Below are 22,566 nucleotides of genomic sequence, written 5' to 3' on the forward strand. Positions count from 1 at the left end.
TCAACATGAATCTAACTATAGTTTTATCCTTTCTTACACAAACACTAAATTAAACTCTCTTAAATTTATATATTATTTCTCACATCCAGCAATACAAATATAGATCACTTAAACTACCTCTGCTCCCTGATACAGCTCATTGACTATTTTCTGCTTCATGGTACTCTTGGCATTGGTACTTTCTGTTACTGGTATTCTTCCTCGGAGGGCAGACTGTTGGTGGTACAGTCATGTAGTCACATGTGGTGTACTATTGTAGCTTTCCAATGACATCACAGTTGGAGAGGTCTTTGTTACTCTATCATTTCTGGGGCTTGGTGTTGTAAAGCATGCACTTCTGAACCAAGTTGGATGAGCCCAAAGGCCTGGCAGTGGCCTTACAACCTGGTCAACGATTTGAAACTGCTGTGTGTGCAATGGAGAGTAGCCACACCTTCAGTGCAAATAGTTTGTCCATCATAAGACCCGAGGCCCACCTGGATATTGGGGTCTGGTGCTGCATATGGATTTAGTTTCCATAGCATTCAGCTGGGCAACATGTTGTACTTTGCTCCAGCATCAATCTTTATCTTAGTCTTGCATCATTGCAAATCATGTTAGGGTGGTGAAAATCTGATTCTTTTCCAAGATGGTGTCGACACTCTGTTGTTGGAGGTTTGGTGGTGTATCTGCTTTGGCTGAGGTCCAGTTCATTCATCTTGTTGATTTTCTAACCGTGGGGGACTGACTGCCTGCAGCCTGGCCCGTGACAAATGAATGCTGCTATGGTTTCAGTTTGTGAAATGATTCCACTTGCCACATGTATTGCAGCATTTACCATAAGCAATGTTCTGAGGGCGACGTCCAACACAGTCAGGGAAGGACCTAGACCGCAAAAACTCTTACTTCCCACCTGAACGCTCTTGCTTTTTCTGACTGTTTGTTTAATATGCAGATGTTATTGGCTGTTTGTAATGTTAAATCTTTCTCTCACAGCAGCATCTTACTGACAAGATCACTGTGAACCCTGTAAACCAATCAGTGCCTAACTAACTCATCAGTAAGGCACCAAAGGCACATTTCTTTGCTAAGATTATCAAAATTGCCCTATAAGATTGGATTGATTCATCTGCTCTTTGGTTTGCTGAACTAAATGCTTGCCTGTCCAGTATTGTGTTTTTTTAACCAGAAGACTAAGTTGTCAAACCTTTTTTAGATTGATACCGGGCTCCTCTTTCTCCTTCCCCAATTGGAAATCACATGACTCCAACGTCTCGATGGCCTCAGAGCTTGCTAAGTTTAGTAAAATCTAAGTTTGTACCTTTCTCTGACTGTCAGATAATGCAGCGTTGCAGTAAATATCCAACTCCTCTGCAAACTTTTCTCAACTGTCCGCAATGTTTTCGTTGAACACGAGTGAGACAATGCAACAAAGTGCTTGTGACTTACTGCTTACTCCAAACAGCATGTAGAAGTGCTGGGTTCCCAAACACTGACAAACAAGGACTGGTAACAAAAAATACTTTATTCACGAGTTGAGCAGCTACTCCAAATTTGAGCTTTGCCTGCATTCCGAGGAGAACTCCCACAACACCAATCACGCGACTCTTCCTGTAGCTCCGTCTTCACGTGACCACTTGGTCTACAATAAAGATTATGGGAAATTTGGGAAGGTGCAGAGCAGATTTCCCACGATGGCACCAAAGATGGGATATCTCAGTTATGTGAAGAGACTGAAAAAGCTGGGATTGTTCTTCCTACAGAGGGTTAAGGGGAAATTTAATGGAGGTGTTCAAAACCATGAGGCCTTTCAGAGAGAGGATAGGGAGAAACTGCTCCCACTGACAGGAGGATCAGTACTTAGAAGACACAAGTCTAAGATAATTGACAAAAGAGCCAGAGGGTCAGCTGAGGAGAATTTTTTTAATGCAGTTAATTGTTATGACCTAGAAATCACTGCCTGAAAGAATCATAGAATAGAATCCTACAGTGCAGAAAGAAGCCCTTCGGTCCATCGAGTCTGCACTGACCACAATCCCACCCAGGCTCTACCCCCATATCCTTACATATTATTACCCGCTAATCCCTCTAACCTAAGCATCTTTGAACGCTGAGGGGTAATTTTAGTACGGCCAATCAACCTAACACGCATATCTTTGGACTGTGGGAGGAAACCGGAGCACCCAGAGGAAACCCACGCAGACATGAGGAGAATGTGCAAACTCCACACAGACAGTGACCCGAGCCGGGAATCAAACCCAGATCCCAACCCAAAGGTTGGTGGGTTCTGCAATGACTTTTAAAAGGGAATTGGATAAACACTAGAAAAGGAAAGATTTGCAGAGTTATGGGAAAAAACAGGGAATTGGGACCAACAGGATAGTTCTTTCAGAGAACCAGCACAGGTACAATGGGTACCATATATGGCTTAGTTGTTGCAGCACAGAATAGGCCTCTCCTGTGCTGCAAGACTGAGCCACATATGGTACTCTCAGATCCGGTGATCCAAAAGCTGAATCAAATGGATAGGTTTTAGCAAACACTTCAAAGGAAGAAAGCGGGGAAGAATAATAGAAAGTGTGGAGACACAGAAAGGTTTAGGAGCCAGGCAGCTGAAGTGATGAAAATCAACAGTATGCAAGCAGCCAGAATTAGATGAACACTAAGATCTGAGAAGTTTGTGGGGCTGGAGGAGATTGCAGCGATGGGTGGGGCAAGGATTTGAAAACAAGGTTGAGAATTTTAAAATTGAGGCATCGCTTGACCAGGAGCAGTGCAGTTCAGTGACCAAACAGGAGTGATGGGGAACTATCACTTGGTGCGAGGGGCAAAACAGATGTTAAGAGTTTTGTTGTATGACAATATGATGGTCATAATTTACAATCTGTTCTTCAAACCATTCAGCCAGATCATCACCACATCTTCTCCCTGTTTCCAATATCAGAAATGCCATTCTTCCAGCAACTCAATACATTCCATGTGATATCAAGGAAGAACAGGGCAAATACAATATAACAAAAGCTGTGGGTCTCAACAGCAACTCGGCAATAATACTGAAGACTTTTGCTCTAGAACTAGCCACATCCCGAAACCAAATGTACTCTGTCTCATCATTGTTTGAGATCCGACCCACGACAGTGATGTCGTCAGCAAACTTGAAAATTAACACAGTCATAGCTATGTAAGGAGCATTGTATAGGGCTGAGGACACAGTCTTGTTGGGCACCGGTGTTGAGGATGATCATGGAGGAGGTGATGTTGCTTATTCTTACTGACTGCAGTTTGTGTTAAAGTTTAAAGTTAACGTTAATTTGTTAGTGTCACGCTCCAATGAAGTTACTGTGAAAATCCCCTAGTCGCCACACTCCAGCACCTGTTCGGGTACACTGAAGGAGAATTTAGCGGAGTCAACGCACCCAACCAGCATGTCGTTCGGACTGTGGGTGGAATCAGAACATCTGGAGGAAACCCACGCAGACACGGGGAGATCAAATCCGGGTCCCTGGCACTGTGAGGCAGCAGTGCTAACTACTGTCCCACTGTGCACAGGTTAGGAAGTCTAGGATCCAGACACAGAGGAAGCAGCCAAGCTCCAGGCCACGTAGTTTCCTCTAATAATGAAGTAGTCCATTCCAGGATGGCACAGCAACATCTAGGCTTGAGCTGATAGTTGCAGATGACATTTGCACCACGCAGGCAATGACTAAATCCAACAGGCAAAAATTCACCTCCCCTTGACATTCAGTTATATTACTGGTGTCGAATATTCCACATTAACATCCTGAGGGTCACCATTGACTGAAAACGTAACTGAACCAGTGATATAAATGTCATAGCTATCAGAACCTGAGTGACAAGTGATTCACCTGATTCCCAAAAGCCTTTCTGCCACCTACACGATACAAGTGAGGAGGAGTGTGCTGGAATACCCATCACCTGCCTGGATGAGTCCAACTCCAAGAAGCTCAATAGCATTCCAGAAAATCCAGTCCACTCCATCAACACATTCACTGCCTTTAACATTAATTCGCTCTACCACCAACGCAGTGGCAACAGTGTGTACCATCTACACCACGCACTGCTCAAGGACCCTTCAGCAGCGCCTTTCAAAACCAGGACTTCTATCGTCTACAAAAACAAGGGCATAATAATATAAGAAATAGGAGCAGGAGTAGGCTATCTCGCCCCTAGAGCCTGCCCCCCTATTCAGTAAGATCATGGCTGATCTGATAGTGGTTCAGTTCCACTTACCCGCCTGCTCCCCATAACCCTTAATTCTCTTATTGGTCAAAAACCTATCAAGGCAGCATATGATAGGGCAGACAGCGACGGGGTGCTTCCCTAATGCGACACCTAGAACATGGGACACAGTATTAGGATAAGAGGGCATTTAGGGCTGAGATGAGGTGGGGAGAGATTTTTTTACTCAAGGGTTGTGAATCTTTGGAATTCTCTAGCTCCGAGGGGTGTGGATGCTCAGTCGCTGAGTATATTTATGGCTGAAAATGAACAGACTTTTGATCTCTTGGGCATTAAAGGAAAACAGAACTGAAAGAAAGACTTCCGTTTTTAACATTTTTGCTGATAGAAGCTGCTACTACACAAAGTCCATGAGGTCAAAACCCAAGTTCCTGCACCAGTCCTGAAACTTCATCATGATTATCTTACCTGCAATCATTAATTTGGAAAAAACCTTGCTCCAATGGCCAAAGGTACGCACACTTAACTGAAAAGAGCTGCCAAGACATTCAAACATACAAAACAGGGGAGACAATGGCTTCGTGGTATTGTCACCGAGTTAGTAATCCAGGGTAATGCGCTGAGGACCCAGATTCAAATCCCACCATGGCAGATAGTAATAATAATCAGGAAAGTCCAGTGATGTCAATTATCGTTAGACCCATGTCATTTACTAATGTGACTCCAGATCCACAGCATTGTGGTTGATGCTTAAATGCCTTCCGTAATGGCCTGGCAAGATATTCAGTTGAAGGGCAATTAGGGCACTAAATGCAGGCCCAGCCAGTGACTTCCACATGCCATGAATGAATTTAAAAAAAAAGCAGGCCATTCGGTCCCTTGAGCCTGCTCTGCCATTTGATAAGATCATTTTCTGTACCCATAATGCTTGATCCCCTTGTTGTACAAGAATCTATCCAACTCAGTCTTGAACAAGTTCAATGAACCAGCCTCCACTGCTTTCTGGGGAACAGCATTCAATAGGCTAATGACCCTCTGAGGGGGAAGCAAGGTTCTCCATCATTCCATCTTAAATACGCAGTGACACATTATATTTAAACTCTGTCTCCATGCTTTAGACTCACCATAGCTGGAAATATCCTCCTAGCATCCAACCTGTCAAGTGCCCTCAGGCGTTTCATTAAGGTCACCTCTCATCTAATTTCCTCACAAGATAACCTTTCACCCCAGGGAGCTGTTGATTCAACCTTTCCTGAATTGCGTTTAATGCAATTACATGTTTTATTTAAGCAAGGAGACCAAAAGTGAAGATAGCACTCCAGATGTGATCTCACTAAGGGCCAGTACAGTTGTGGAAAGACTTGCCTGTTTCTGTATTCTATTCCTCTTGCAATAAATAACAACAAATTATTTATCTTCCTAATCACTTGCTGCGACTGCATATTAACCTCTTGTGATTCATGCACTAGGACACCCAGGTCCCTCTGTACCACAGAAAGCTAAATGTCTGAATGTTAAAGTGGTATTCATTAACTTGGCACCTAGTATTGAGGGGAACATTTTTCAAGTTTTGAAAGGTTTAAATATTTGTCTCTACAAGTATTTTAACACACCATAGGTAATTACCAAAATACCTAAAAGCTATTTCTGTCTCTGTGGAAATTGTAAATGTATTATGTTCCTATTATGCATGTTTCCTGTTGACACTGTGAGGTTTGTAACTTACCAATAAAGAATCTTATCTCTGTGCAATCAAACTTTTAACATTTTGAAATTGCATTCTTTTTCTTTTCCATTTCCTACCATTCACGACAGAGGGAATTGCAGAGTACATTTCACTAATGGATCCATCGCAATTGGAATGAATATCTGAGAGTCATCATTAAATAGCTTCCTTGGCTAAGTGAAAACTTCATGTGAAACAAGAAGCAAACTTTCTGAAGCCAGCCTTGTTTAGCAAGTTCAGTGCTTTGATATCGTTACAGTAACAGCATGAAACAAAAACAAAAAAAACTAAAAGCCACATGGCAGAATTGAAAGACCTTCATCAAGTCTGACATGAGGAAGGCAGTCTGTGCAACTCATCTTGAAAGAAGCTACGCAGCTCCCAATGTGACGGGTATCGGGCTCGATTTAATTAGTGGTGACATTACTTCCGCTCCTTAACAAATGCATCAATCTGCAAACACTTCAGCACTATTTCAGAAGTGTGTGAAACAGCGACAGGATCAAGGGGAAACCCACATCTCCTTCACATTTAGCTACTTGTTCAACAATGACTTCTGGCTATTTTGCTGTCTGAGGCAGTCCAATTAAGGTAAGATTATGTCTAAAGCTTTACTCTACTGGAATGATTTGTTTAAAGGTACTTCAGACTGTAACTATTAGTCAACTCTGCCCTGGGGGGAACAGAAAATAGTATGCAGAAGAGGTATGGATTAACATTGCATTCAGCCACACTGTACAGGCCTCAGGTTGCCAGATTTTTAGTTGTATGCTATAATGAAGTCCACATTTTAAAATCAGGAACTTCAAAAAAAAAACAAATGCTGCAGACTGCAATCGTCAGTGACATTAAAAGTAATTGGATCAGATTACAGCAACTGTTAAATTTAGCTTCCCTGAAATTTCACTTCTTCAATTATCCATACGTCTACCATTAACCTGTGACAAGAATTGAACAGGTCTCTCTCAAAGGGCTAGCACAGGCAGGATGGGCCCAATCACCACCTGCCATTCTGTCTAAATGCAAAAGCAGCAATGCAGCACTCAAATTCAATCCACTGTTTTCTGTGAGAGGGTTTATATCCTCCCCAGTGAATGGGTATTCATTTATATCTTTAGTTGAATCAACAATTAACACCGCTACACAAAAGCAGACTGTGTGTATGTTAAGAAGCAAGTGACTGCTCACCTCATTGCAAAAACCAAATGTCACTGCAGAGAATGGATATATCTAATATCTTAAATCACTCTTGTTCATTTGTGGTTGCACAGGAAAGATAAAAAGCTGTTGCTATTGTGCTTTTTAATTAACCACTGCCACACAGTCTATGTGATAAGATAAAAGTTTATGTTTATATGGATGTATTTTGTGTTTAATTCAGTCTTCAGTCAAGGGCTGATTACCCAGTTTAGTGATGAACCACACTTAGGTTCACAATTCTTATCTCTTCTAAGGTTAACTCAGCTCCCTTACGCAGACTCTCTTAACAGAGGTCAGCTTGACAGCAGTTATTATACATCAGGAAACTTGACAACCAATTCACAACATAACATTTTCCAGTGGGCGGTATGTAGTCAAAAACAGAAGCTAGCACTCGCCTGCAACCCCCTCCCGTTCATCCTCCAACCTTCTAACTTCTATGACACGGTGGTGAAGCTCCCACACTGGATAGTACATCAAGCTGAATTTTCCAGTCCCCGAGTCCGTCGTGTAAACTTTGCCCACGAAAACAGCTGCAGATTGCCAAAGAAGATACAGATAATTGGGTAGTCTAACAACCCCCCCCCCCCATCGCACCTGGAGGCTCCACTGCTGTAAGTAACTGGGGTTTATTTTAGGCATGTCATTGCATCTTGTAACTATCGATCACTATTTTTGCTTGGGAAATAATCTTGCTTTTATCAGGAGACTTTGCTGTAGATTCGATCGTGAGCTTTGAGCACCTTAAAGGAGAGGCAGCATAATCTGAAAGATGCTTCAGAGGTGCTATATAAATGCGAATTGTATTTCATGAGAGGCTTTCATAGAATCCTGACAGTATAGGGGGCCATTTGGCCTTTCGAGTCTGTACAGACCACAATACCATCCAGATCCTTTCTCAGTAACTCCACGTATATACTTTGCTAATCCCCCTGACACTAGGGTCAATTTATCATGGCCAATCAACCTAACCCGCACATCTTTGGTGTGTGGGAGGAACCCAGAGCACCCGGAGGAAATCCATGCAGAATGGGGAGAACATGCAGACTCCACACAGACAGTGACCTGAGGCTCAAATTGAACCCAGGTCCCTGATCCTGTGAGGCAGCAGTGCTAACCACTGTGCCACCCTTGTTTTGCTGAAATTTCTGTCATTTGTGCTGCTTGCGGCACAATCTTCTCGAATAGCCTCTGTTGTCAGGCTATTTGCTATGAATAGAGACGTTACACCCACCTTCGCCTCCAATCACTGGTTGACCTGCTGATGTCAACAGACGTGCCACATAAAAAACTGGGTAAGAGAGATTCTTAACAAGAGAGAGTCTTTTTTAAAAATGTACCATTTTGCTCAAGCTTAGAACACCCTCTATTTTTAAACTTTTGGGGTTTTTTCACCATCAACACTTGCTTCGTTTCTACTGCTATGGCAAACATTCAGACAAACTGGCTGACGCTACTGCCATCCGCCCAACAGTGACTTCACTAATTCATTTATGGTGAAATGCTTTGGGATGTACTTGGGACACGCTTAAGTGCCACTTATAATAGAAAAGCCTTTCTTACCGCATGATGGTTTTCAGACTTAATAAAAAAACCTCAAGTTTTATTCGGTCTGAAAAGACTGTGACTCGTTGCTCTGAAAAAGAGGTGTGACCTGATAGCAGTCTTTAAGGTTATGAAAGGATTTTATAGGGTCGATGTGGAGAAGATAATGGGGTAGACCAGAATTAGAGGCAATCTGACATAATCACAAGTAAATCTACCGGGGAATTCAGGCAAAGATTCGTCTGCCAGAGAATGATGAGAATGTGGAACTTGCTGTCATATACAATAGTTCAGGCAATTAATGTAGAAACATTTAAGGAGAAGCTAGATAACAAATGAAGAAGAAAGGAGCATAATAGTGATACAGCAAGTAATTAGAAAGGTAAATTCATAGAATATTCATAGAATCTCTACAGTGCAGGAGGCCATTCAGCCCATCAAGTCTGCACTGACTACAATCCCACCCAGGCCCTATCCCCTTTACCCCAGGTATTTACCCTAGCTAGTCCCCCTGAGACTAAGGGGCAATTCAGCATGGCCAATCCATTTCACCTGCACACCTTTGGACTGTGGGGGGAAACCAGAGCACCCAGAGGAAACCCACACAGACGCAGGGGGAACTTGCAAACTCCACACAGACAGTCACCAAAGGCTGGAATCGAACCCGGGTCCCTGGCGCTGTGAGGCAGCAATGCTAACCACTGTGCCACCCATGCCACAATGCTACCACAAATGGAATGTAGCTATTTATTGCAAGGGGAACGGAATAAAAGAATACTGGAGTACTGCACCTCTTTCAATTTGGTATATTGCATTCACTGCTCCCAGCGTGGTCTCCTTTATATCAGAGAGACCAAACGTAGACTGGGTGATTGCTTTGCTGAGCACCTTCGGTCTGTGCGCAGTCAGGGCTCTGACCTTTCACCTGGCATTGTGAGACTTCTTACTGTGTCTTCCGGTTGCTTGCCATTTTATCACGATCCTGCTCCCACGCCCACATGTCTGTCCTTGGCCTGCTGCGATGTTCCAGCAAAGCTCAACGCAAACTGCAGGAACAGCATCTCATCTTCCGGCTCGGCACTTTACAGCCTTCCGCTCTCAACATCAAATTCAATAACCTCAGATGATTTGCTCGACCCCTTTGTTTTCATTTTATTTAATTTTTGACTGCTCTCGATCTATTATTTATTGTCTGTCTTCAATTTTCTTTCCCCCCTTCCCCCAGCTCTTTTCCCTACTTGATCCTCCCTTTCCTTACCTTTTCTCCCCCTTTGCTTCTGCTTTCCTCCTTTTTCGAATTTTACCTCTCTCCTATACCCTCTGATTTCAGCTTCTCTGCCATTTGGCCATTCACACCCTTTATTCTCCCTATGGACTGCCATTAACAGCCTTTCCCCTAGTTTCTGTGGCTGTGACTCATCTTTCATCCCCGATATAAATATCTCCCACTTTCTACATCTTTTAGCTTTGACAAAGGATCATCTGGACTCCAAACATCAGCTCTATTCTCTCTTTGCACAGGCTGCCAGACCTGCTGAGATTTTCCAGCATTTACTCTTTTGGTTTCCAGCATACTGTCTCTCCTTCCCGCACAAAAGGCAAGACTGCATTCGAAGCTTTTCATAGAAGGTTCACTTAACTGATTCCTGGGGAGAGGGGGTGTTATCTTATGAGGAAAGGTTGGACAGGTTGCACCTGTATCCTTTGGCGTTTAGAAGAATGGGAGGTCATCTTAATGAAACATATAAGGGCTTGAGGGAGCTTGACAGAGTGGATCTGAAAGGATGTTTTCGTCTTGTGGGAGTTTCAGAACTATGGGACACGGGTTACAAATAAGGGGCCTCCCATTTAAGACGGAAACGAGGGGAAATGTTCTTTCCTCAGGAGAGAGTCGTGAGTCTGCAGAATTCACTTAACCAGAGAGTGACAGAGGCAGGGTCACTGAATATGTTTAAAGCAAACATAGATAAGTTCAAGGCTAATAATGGAAACAAATGGAGTGGGGGGGAGGGGGGGCGGTCAGCAGGATAGTGGCATGGAGGTCACAGTCTGATCAGCCACGATCTTACAAAATGATGGAGCAGTTTTGTGGGGCCGAATGACCCACTCCTGCACTTAATTCATATTTACACACGCCCGTATGTAGAAGGATTTGCCAATAGAGTTAGATGAAGAGGAGTGGGAAGAGACTCATGTTGAGCATAACGATCAGTGTGGATTAGTTAGGACAAATGGGCTAAGAAATGTATAAGATTATCTACTAGTGTCACAAGTAGGCTTACAATAACACTGCAATGAAGTTACTGTAAAAATCCCATTGTTGCCACACTCCGGCACCTGTTCAGGTACACTGAGAGAGAATTTAGCATAGCCAATGCACTTAACCAGCACATCTTTCAGACTGTGGGAGGAAACCAGAGCACTCGAAGGAAACCCACGCAGACATGGGAAGAATGTGCAGACTCCACACAGATGGTGACCCAAGCCAGAAACCGAACAGTCCCTGGCACTGAGAGGCAGCAGTGCTAACCAGTGTGCCACAGTGAATATAATTATTTATCAAACATTAATTTATATTTTATTCACACATCTATGTTCCAGGGTTATGAAAGTCCCAAACCAGCAAATTCAAAATGCAAATACAGAACAGCAACCTCTCGGACCTGCAGCCCCCGGAGTTCAGAGTAGGAGCGATTATCTTCTACAGTATTGTTTTCGTAATTGGACTAGCTGTTAATGTGACTGCAATCTGGGTCTTCAGCTGCACCACCAAGAAAGGCACCTCTGTGAACATATACATGACCAATGTTGCTTTGCTGGACCTCATCTTCGTAATCCTGCTGCCGTTCCGTATGATCTACTTTGGGAAGAATTACTGGCCCTTTGGGGATGTCTTCTGCCGTATCAATGCTGCCCTCACCATATTTTACCCCAGTATTGCCCTCTGGCTTTTAGCCTTCATCAGTGTCGACCGTTACATGGCAGTGGTCCAACCCAAACACAGCAAGGAGCTGCGCCATATCGGCAAAGCTGCGGCAAGCTGCATTGGAATATGGATCATGACCACTGTGTCTGTTCTGCCTTTTATGTTTTCAAAGAACGACCCCGACACAGTCTCGAACTTCACCACCTGCCTAAAAATGCTTGACATCATTCACCTGAAGGAAGCCAACAGTGTGAATTTTGTCCGGGTGATTTTCTTCTTCCTCCTGCCCCTTTTCATCATGATAGGATGCTACTGCATCATCATCAACAGTCTCCTTAAAGGAAAGACATCCAAACTGAAGCCAAAAACAAAAGAAAAATCCATCAAAATAATTGTGACACTCATTATTCAAGTGCTGGTTTGTTTTGTTCCCTATCACATCTGCTTTGTTTTATTACTGTTACAAAGCGGCCACACCGATTTCAATCCCTGGGCAGCCTTCACTACATTCCTGATGAACCTCAGCACTTGCCTCGACATGATCCTGTACTACATCGTGTCGAAGCACTTTCAGGCCAGAGTCATCAGCGTCATCTACTATCGGAACTACCTGCGGAGCGTACGACGGAAAAGCTTTCGCACCGGAAGTTTCCGTTCACTCAGCAACATCAACATCAGTGACATGTAAATAGTGAGAGGCCACAATACATGTCTTTATTCAAGAAAAAAGGAAAATTGGCAAATACTTAGAACTACATAATTACTCGTGTTGTCCTGTTCGGTTGTTTCTCAAAGTATGCTGCATAATGAAACGCTTTTGAAGAAGGGTGACCAGGTAAACGCAGTAAAATAAAGGCAAAATACTGCAGATGCTGGAGCCTGAAATAATAAAACAGAAGATGCTGGAAAATCTCAGCACGTCTGACAGCATCCAAGGAGAGAGAACACAGCCGACATTTTGAGTCTAGGTGACCCTTCGTAGGAGCTGAGACGTTGGCTCTATTCTCTCTCCACAGATGCTGTCAGACCTGCTGAGTCCCTCCGGCTTTTTCTGCTTTTCGTTGTGTGTGCGATGTAAGTGCAGTAGCTGTGTTGACACATGCAGCCACAAGAGTGACTGATTTATCCATTCCGATGATGTCCGTAGAAGGAAGGAAGTTAGCCAGGCTTTCAGGTGAATGTAATTCTCTGCAATGGTCTGTCAATCTGTTCTCACCAAGTCCAGGCTGAATAAATGCTTGCACATCACTTAAATATTTGGTGATGAAATAATGCCTCTTTGTAATGTAACCATTTGCTAATCATTTTACTAGATAAACAAGTCAGAAGCGGTTTACACTGAAACTGTTCAGTTCTCACCTTGAATAAATGAGCTAAATATTTAGCACGAGTGGGGCACCTTGCTCCACGTCCCTTTAGTTCGACTTCATCAAGCACCTTCCAAGCTCAAAATATTTTTATCCTATAAGTTGCCCTAAGCGGGAGCTGGCAACGGGGCAGTGAGTGCAACAGAGCACCTGGGACCTCAGCAAATGATTGGATAGCCAGTCTATCTCCTTAACTAATGAGAGTTAAGGATTGAAGAAGAAAGCGAGGAATAATGGAGGAGGGAATTGGGTGAATTCAGAACGAAAAATGAAATAAAATGAGGGAAAGGGAGGTGCGGGGGGAGAAAAAATATTAATTATTTGCATTTGAAATTTGTTATACTTTGACAAAAATTTACTGTGTGGAAGAATGGGAACCCACTGTTTAAACTTCTTACTTTCTGGGCTGGAGAGATTAATTGGCAGCGCATTACTAATTATTACATTGTTAAAAGGGTATTTATGCTATTTGTTATCAGCTCTAACTTTCGGTGGCAAGTTTAACAAGCAATTAATGTGCAAATCCAGCAGGTGCCTATAAATCATGGGGAGTTTGACAGCAAGGATACCACTTGCATGAAGCAATCACTTGATCAGTAAAGTCCAGAGATTTACAATTTACATGACCGCTTTTCTTCCTCTGAATCTGCTGGCTGACTTACATGTTAATAATGGCAATGCAATATTAACACATATTTTCCACACAAAAATTGGCGCAATGCACTTGCTTTTATCAACAGGGCACAAGGACCTGAACTGGAGGTGGTGCAGTAATGAAGATTAATCTGGTGTAACAAAACAAGAGAAGATTAGAGATATTCTGACTTCTTAAGCTTTGGAAGGGAGCGGAATTTGATAAAGGTATACAATAAATCAATTGTGGAGCAGTACCTCAAATTAAAATCCAGATTAGAGGATGCAAGTTCAAATGAGGAAAAGGCAAGGTTAGGACAGATATCAAAGGGATCTCTGTCACACACACACACAGATCAACAAGCGCAGTGGATTTTTTAGTCGAACGGTTAAGATGGAAAAAGCTGAAAGTATTTAAGAGATAGCTGGCGATAGCGATGGGGGTGGGAGAGTTTGTGTCAACAGATGGGATAACTGTCCCTTGACAGCCATATTTATGTTTGATCTCGCAATCACTGGGATCTTGATAACCAGCAATTTAGTTTGAACTGCGGTGAATATCAAACATTTAGACACTTTGCCTGTTATTTTGCAAAAGAGAAAAATGCTGAGTATGTTATTACAACAAAGATCCCAGTTGTAATGTGATTAAACAGGAATGTGTGATTCATTTAAACTGGCACTTCTATTACATTTTGCAAGTATACTCATCAAAGCAAGTATTTTATACAGAAAATCAATTTAAGAACGTGCATTATTAAGAATACCCATTATTAATAAAGTAGGTGGTTTATTGAAAATTCAGAGCACGGGGGTGAAGTGTACAACAGTGTAATTTGCAATGGGCCTAACTTTATTTTATACCAAAAAATCCACTCCGCTTGTTGACCTCTCTGTGTGTGACAGAAATCCCTTTGATATCTGTTCTGACCTTGCCTTTTCCTCATTTGAATTTGTGTCCTCTAATCTGGATTTTAATTTGAGGTACTGTTCCACAATTGGTTTGTCGTATACCTTTATCAAATTCCACTCCCTTCCAAAGCTTAAGAAGTCAGAATATCTCTAATCTTCTCTTGTTCAGTTACACCAGATTAATCTTCATTACTGCACCACCTCCAGTTCAGGTCCTTGTGTCCTGGTGATAATAACCGAGCACACTGCACCAGATTTTGTGACAAGAATGTGTGTAAACATTGCATGCTGTTATTAATGCCCTACAACAGTGATGGATGACACAGGCTAGTGGGTGGACTGCATGAGGAACCCTCTTTCATCTGTGGGCCACAAGACTCAGTCAGGCTTGTTCACTAAAAATGACCCCATAAATAAGATTAAATACATTTAATACTTGCCAAATATTTCATAACACGTCACAGAAAATGTTAACGATTTATATATTAATAAAACTGTCATCAGCTTCAAATGGCAAAAGCAAAAGAAGTATTGACACTTTGGACACAGAGGGAGCGCACGGCTCTCACAGTCAATGTTATGAGCAATCAGCATGCGCCTTACTTCACTTGTCCTTGCTTTACATGTGTATAACTCAGTTATATGCACATAAACTCAGTCTCCTCAGTAGGAAAAGAATTACAGGATAAAATCAGCGGAATGTGGCAATGCTATATGCAGGCAACATGGACTACACTCAGTATCCAGATGGGCTACATGTGGCCCCCAGGCTGCAGATTGCCCACTGCTGCCCTACAATGTACTCACTATTTCCCATCCACATTTCAGCTTCATTTCATTAGAACATGCATCAATCTTTTACAATTGTGTCCTTTGACAATGACAATACAGGTTTCAGAGTTATTACAAGTTCAAGGAACAGCATTTGCAAGGTCATTTGATCATAATGCCATTAATTTCAACCTGATCATGGATAAGGATAGATCTGGTCCTCGGGTTGAAGTTCTGAACTGGAAAAAGGCCAAACTTGATGAAATGAGAAGGGATCTGGGAAGTGTGGATTGGCAGAGGCTGTTCTCTGGTAAGGATGTAAATGGAAAGTGGGAGGCCTTCAAAGGAGAAATTTTGAGAGTGCAGAGTTTGTATGTTCCTGTCAGGATTAAAGGCAAAGTAAATAGGAATAAGGAACCTTGGTCCTCGAGGGAGATTGTAACGCTGATTAAGAGGAAGAGAGAATTGTATGAAATGTACAGGTAGCAAGCAACAGATCAGATGCTCGAGGAGTATAAAAAGTGCAAGAAGCTACTTAAGAGGGAAATCAGGAGGGCAAAAAGAAGACATGAGATTGCTTTGGCAGACACAGTGAAGGGAAATCCAAACAGCTTCTATAGGTACGTTAGGAACAAAAGGATAATGAGGGATAAAATTGATCCTCTTGAAGACCACAGTGGTAGACTGTCTGTGAAACCAAAAGAGATGGGGGAGATCTAAATGGTTTTTTTGCATCTGTATTTACTGAGGAAACAGGCATGGCGTCTACAGAAATACAGCAAACAAGTCAGGAGGTCATGGAACCTTTAAAAGAGGAAGAGGCTGTCTTGAGGCAAATCAGAGCGGATAAATCCCCAGGACTGGTCAGGGTATTCCCACGGACCTTGAGGGAGACTAGTAGTGAACTTGCAGGGACCCTGGCAGACATATTTAAAATGTCAGTATGCACGGGGGAGGCGCTGGATGATTGGAGGGTGGCTCATGTTGTTCCGTTGTTTTAAAAAGGTTCCAAAAAAAATCCAGAAAATTATAGGCCAGTGAGCTTGACGTCGGTGGTGGGCAAGTTATTGGAAGGTGTGATAAGGGATAGGATCTACAAATATTTGGATAGACAGTGACTTATTAGGGAGAGTCAACATGGCTTTGTGCGTGGTAGGTCATGTTTGACCAATCTGTTAAGAGTTTTTCGAGGAGGTTACCAGGAAAGTAGATGAAGGAAAGGCGGTGAATGTTGTCTACCTGGATTTTTGCAAGGCCTTTGATAAGGTCCCTCATGTGAGGTTAGTTAAGAAGGTTCAGTTGCTAGGTATACATGGGGCGGTAGTAAATTGGATTAGACACTGGCTCAATGGAAGAAGCCAGAGAGTGGTTGTGAAGGATTGCTTCTCTGAGTGGAGGCCTGACTAGTGGAGTGCCGCAGGGATCGGTGTTGAGTCCATTGTTGGTTGTCATCTATGTCAATGATCTGGATAATAATGTGGTAAATTGGATCAGCAAATTTGCTGACGATACAAAGATCGGAGGTGTAGTGGACAGTGAGGAAGGTTTTCAAAGTTTGCACAGGGATTTGGACCAACTAGAAAAATGGACTGAAAAATGGCAAATGGAACTTAATGCAGACAAATGTGAGGTATTGCACTTTGGAAGGGCAAACCAAAATAGAACGCACAGGGTAAATGGTAGGACTCTGAAGAGTGCAGTTGAACAGAGGGATCTGGGAACACAGGTAAAGAATTCCCTAACAGTGACGTCACAGGTGGATAGGGTCATAAAGAGTGTTTTTGGTAGTTTGGCCTTTATAGATCGGAGTATCGCATATAAAAGTTGGAGTGTTATGGTAAGGTTATATAAGGCATTGGTGAGGCCGAATTTAGAGTACTGTGTACAGTTTTGGTCGCCTAGTTACAGGAAGGATGTAAATAAGATTGAAAGAGTTCAGAGAAGGTTCACGAGGATGTTGCCGGGACTTGAGAAGCTGAGTTACAGAGAGAGGTTGAATAGGTTAGGACTTTATTCCCTGGAGCGTAGAAGAATGAGGGGAGATTTGATAGAGCTGTATAAGATTTTGATGGGTATAGATAGAGTGAATGCAAGCAGGCTTTTTCCACTGAGGCTAGGGGAGAAAAAAACCAGAGGGCATGGGTTAAGGGCGAAAGGAGAAAAGCTTAAAGGGAATATTAGGGGGGCTTCTTCACGCAGAGAGTGGTGGGAGTGTGGAATGAGCTGCTGGATAAAGTGGTAAATGCGGGGTCACTTTTAACATTTAAGAAAAACTTGGACGGGTTCATGGATGAGAGGGGTGTGGAGGGATATGGTCCAAGTGCAGGTCAGTGGGACTAGGCAAAAAACGGTTCGGCACAGACAAGAAGAGCCAAAGACCTGTTTCTGAGCTGTAATTTTCTGTGTTTCTAAAGAAAGTCTTGCATTTATATAGCAACTTTCACAACTAGGACTGTGGGCATCCTGCATTGTTAGGAGTACTAGAAATTAATCTGTGACCTCTATCTGCCCTCTCAAGGGCAATCCCATGAATGTTTCAAGGAAGGGCAGGGAGTTCTTTCTGATGCCCTGGCTAATAGTCATCTCTCAATCTCTCGTTAAAATATTTATCTGGCTGTTTCCATATTATTGTTTGAGGCAGCGTGCTGTCTGCACATTGGCTGCTACACTTTCTACATTACAACGATGACATAGACTCCAAAAGGTTGTAGAGAACTTTGCGGTTGTGAAAGATGCTAAACAAATGCAAATTTTTCTTTCGGCATCTCATCAAAAGCACATCACCTTCAACAATCTGACACTCACAAGATCATAGGAACAGGTCGAGCGTGTGCAGGCTCTTGAGCCTACTCCACCATTCAGTGGGATCATGGCTAATCTTTGACCCCAACTCCACTTTCCCTCTCTTTCCCCATATCCCTTGATTCCAAAGATTCTATTGACAACAGTCGTAATCATTCTGTGTGACTAAGCATCCACAGCTCTCTGGAGTAGAGAATTGCGGAGGTTCACTACTGTCTGACTGGAGAAATTGCTTCTCTCTCGGACCAAAATGGCTGACCTCCGATCCTGAGACTTTGAACCCCCCCCACCTCCCGTAATTTGGGACTTCCTGAAGACTGCCCTCATTCCGAGCAAGATTTCATGCTCGGGATGAAGTGCTCCTAAAGTGGACTTAAAGGATGCGGGATATTCAGGTGAAAACAAGGCATTTCTTTGGAACAAAATTAAACAAGAAATGAATATTAACTTACAAACCAGATGGCAAGATGCTCACAGACATGTTAAGTGTTTCTTGTAGGATTTCCAGCAGCAGTAAGTCCATAACTGCAGACAGCACCCAGGAACCCAGAAGGAAAGACTATAGCAAAGAGCAAAATTTATTGTAACCAATTGAAAATAATTGCATGCAACTAATTACATTTGGAGGAATGTGACATTTTATCACATTTAACTCCCAAATCTGCACCATGACAGCAGTGTATGCTATTTACATTCTTATGACCATATAATCTACAAAATGCACCACAGCAACACACCAAGGTTTTTCAGCAGCACCTGCAACCTCTACCACTTAGAATGACAAAGGCAGCAAATTCCCCTAATCTGTAACACACCATCCTGATTTGGTCCTACGTCTGTGTTTCTTCATCATCGCTGGGTGCAAGTTCTGGAATGCTTTTCCTAACTGCTCTGTGGGTGTACCTACACCCCAGGAACTGTGGCAGTTCAAGTTAGTGGCTCACCAGCACCTTCCCAAAGACAATGAACGCCAGCTTTGCTCACACACCAAGAATCATTTTCGTTAAAAATCAGGGTTAAGTTATATCCTACACGAGCTATTTCTACAATCATGATTCACTCTACAACTTGTGTGAAAGAAAACCTGGAGAAAAAATGACTTTTTTTTACTTGCACATTTATCTACTTTTCACTGACGTGTAATACATCAAGAAGTCTGAGTGTGGAAGAGGGAAGACATGCAAAGGATTCTTTTTAGTGAATTTGTGGTGAAAAAGGCATTCAGCATGCTAGATTTCATTGGTCAGAACATTGAATACAGGAGTTGGGACATCTTGTCGAAGTTGTACTTTGGTAAGGCCACACTTGGAATACTGGGTACAATTCTCATCACCTTACTATAGAAAGGATATTATTAAACGAGAAAGAGGGCAGAAAATATTTACTAGGATGCTACCGGGACTTGATGGTTTGAGTTATAAGGAGAGGCTGGATAGACTGGGACTTTCTTCCCAGGAGCGTAGGAGGCTGAGGGGCGATCTTATAGAGGTCTATAAAATAATGAGGAGCATTGATAAGGTAGATAGTCAGTATCTTTTCTCAAAGGTAGGGTGGTCTAAAACTAGAGGGCATAGGTTTAAGGTGAGAAAGGAGAGATACAAAAGAGTCCAGGGGGCAGTTTTTCAAACAGAGGGTGGTGTATGTCTGGAACAAACTGCCAGAGGCAGTGGTAGAGTGTCTTTTAAAAAGTATTTAGACAGTTACATGGGTAAGATGAGTATAGAGGGATATGGGCCAAATGTGGGCAATCGGGACTAACTTAGTGTAAAAACTGAGCAGCATGGACAAGTTGGGCCGATGGGCCTGTTTCCATGCTGTAAACCTCTATGACTCTGACGCCATAACATAAGTTCAACAATCAACTGAATTAACCGTAAGCGATGAGGGTCAGTTTGCTGCTAAACATTTTCTTGGTTTCCTGTTTTAGCTTGTGGCTATTAGACCACTGTTTCCTCCTGTACTAATTTTAGTGTTTCACAGTTTCACATTTTCTACACATCTTGTTAAAAGTCTGTTCAAAAATGTTTTCAGCATGAAACAACAGAACGCGTAGGATTTTACTTTTTCAGAAATAGTCAGCGGACTGCTGGTTTTAAATCCCGAGGTATTTATCTTGATTAACTTGCTAGTGTTGTCAGTGAGGCAATGGAAATTTTTTTTCAGTCTTGTTTTGTCTTCACGCTCTGTCTCATCACATACAACACACTCACCATTCCACTCCACCCAAACAATGTGTCTTAACATCATCTTCAGAGGTCTTCCTACAGTCTGACATTTCCAGTCAGTAGCTAACCCCAATCTCTAGTTCCAGTGAATCATAAACAACCTACATTTAAATCAAACATTTCTTTGGAACAAAATAAAACAAGAAATGAATATTAACTTACAAACCAGATGGCAAGATGCTTTTTTTTTAATTCATTTGTGGGACATCACAAGTTTATTGATTAGTCACATTAACACTACAATAAATTTACTGTGAAAATCCCCTAGTAGCCACACTCCAGCACCTCTTTGGGTACACTGAGAGAGAATTTAGCACAGCCAATGCACCTAACCAGCACATTTTAGAAGTGTAGGAGGAAACCGGAGCACCCGGAGGAAATCCACGCAGAAACAGGAGAATGTGCAAACTCCACACAGATAGTGACTCAAGCCAGAAATCAGTTTGGGCATCATGTCAGCATTTTTTGCCCATCCTTAGTTGCCCTTGTTCAGAGGGCAATTGAGAGTCTACCACATTACTGTGGCTCTGGAGTCACATGTAGGCCAGACAGGGTAAGGATGGCAGATTTCCTTCCCTAAAGGACATTTGTGAACCAGATGGGTTTTTCTAACAATCGACAATGGTTTCATGGTCATCAGTAGATTAACTCCAGATATTTTTTATTGAATTCAAATTCCACCAGCTGCTGTGGCAGGATTTGAATCTAGGTCCCCAGAAAATTAGTGGAGTTTCTGGATTAATAGTCTATAGTTAATACCACTAGGCCATCGCCTTCCTAATGCTTCACAGAAGCATTGTCAAACAATAATTTGATGCCAAGACATATAAGGATATTTGACATTTAGGAAAGACAGACAAAGAGGAAAAGGTGGGCAGTGCTGGTAAGGGATGGGATGGGATTATTTTAGTGAGAGAGGATCTTAGATCGGAAGAAGAAGATGTAGAGTCAGTTTGGATGAAGCTAAGGAACAGCAAGGGGCAACAAGCATTGGTCGGAGTTGTTTACAGGCACCAAACACTAGTGGTAATGTCAGGCATGGTGTGAATCGAGAAACTAGAGGTGCCTGTGACAATACTGTAATCATGGGGATAAGTTTCCATATTGGTTGGTGAACTTAATTAGCCTCAATGTGTGGAGGATGTGTTCCTGGAATGTGTGCAAGATGGCATTCTAGCACAGAATGTTGAAGAACAAACTAAGGAAAGGCTATTTCAGATTTTGTATCGTGGAGTGAGAGACAGTTCATTAATGCTCTCATTGTAAAAGAATCTTTAGAAAAGAGCGACCATAACATGGCAGAATTTTCAACTAAGTCTGAAAATAATGTAGTCCAACCCAAAACTAGCGTCCTAAATCTAAACAAAGGAAACTATGAAGATATGAGGGGTGAGTTGGTTGTGCTAGATTGGGAAATGGTGGACAGGTAAGGTAATTAGTTAAATAATAAATATGTATTTATTATTTACAACAAATAGACATTCCTTCAAGACATTAAAAACCCAATAGGGAAAGTGAGTTAACTGTGGCTAATAAAGGAAGTTAAAGATTATATTAGAATAAAAGAAAACAATTTGTAAAACTGCCAAAAAACATCGTAAACCTGAGGACCAGGAGCATTTTAGAATTCAGCATCAGAAGACCAAGAAACTGAGAAGCAAAGGCAGAGTATGAATGTAAACGCATGAGAAATACCAAAATGGACCAAAATACAAGAAAGGAAGAGATGACCAAAGACAAATGTGGGTCCACTGCCAACAAAGAGAATTGATAATGGGGAATGGGGAGATGGCAGAGAAGGTGAACAATTACATTGTCTATCTCCATGGAGGAAGATACAAGAAATGTCCCAGAAATCATAACAGCAAACCAAGGGATGAGTGAGAATAAGGAAGGAAATTAATCTGACTGAAAAGGTACCCCTGATGTGGAGATGCTGGCGTTGGACTGGGGTAAGCACAGTAAGAAGTCTCACAACACCAGGTTGAAGTCCAACAGGTTTATTCGGCAGCACAAGCTTTCGGAGCACTGCCCCTTCATCAGGTGAGTGAGGACTTGTGTTCACAAACAGAGCATACACAGACACAAACTCAGTTTATAAGATAATATTTGGAATGCGAGTCTTTACAGGTAATCAAGTCTATAATTCCAATTCTCTTCCCACACTTAGTGGTGCACTAAAGCAGATTTTTGTCTGTTTCCATAGCTAGTCATTTCTGGAACAGGTCGCCAGTCTGACTATCACCAGAAGCTTGAGGGGCATCACTCTTTATCAGGCAT

General features: G+C 42.4%; 2 protein-coding genes across 2 annotated transcripts in view; one reads left to right on the forward strand and one right to left on the reverse strand.

Annotated features, from left to right (window-relative positions):
• The window catches only part of ubac2 (UBA domain containing 2), a 225,216-nt gene that overhangs the window by 179,931 nt on the left and 22,719 nt on the right, over positions 1 to 22,566 (reverse strand). Inside the window, exon 4 of the mRNA XM_080198062.1 lies at positions 18,514 to 18,620. Within this exon, the coding sequence (XP_080054188.1) occupies positions 18,514 to 18,620 (107 nt within the window). The remainder of the gene's footprint in view (positions 1 to 18,513; positions 18,621 to 22,566) is intronic.
• gpr18 (G protein-coupled receptor 18) lies at positions 11,284 to 12,903 on the forward strand. Its single transcript, XM_080197837.1, has one exon. The coding sequence runs from the start codon at positions 11,284 to 11,286 to the stop codon at positions 12,262 to 12,264; it is 981 nt and encodes a 326-aa protein (XP_080053963.1). The 3' UTR covers positions 12,265 to 12,903.

The sequence above is a fragment of the Carcharhinus amblyrhynchos genome, chromosome 10, assembly GCF_965287045.1.
Source record: "Carcharhinus amblyrhynchos chromosome 10, sCarAmb.v2.hapA, whole genome shotgun sequence".
Lineage (NCBI taxonomy): Eukaryota > Metazoa > Chordata > Chondrichthyes > Carcharhiniformes > Carcharhinidae > Carcharhinus > Carcharhinus amblyrhynchos.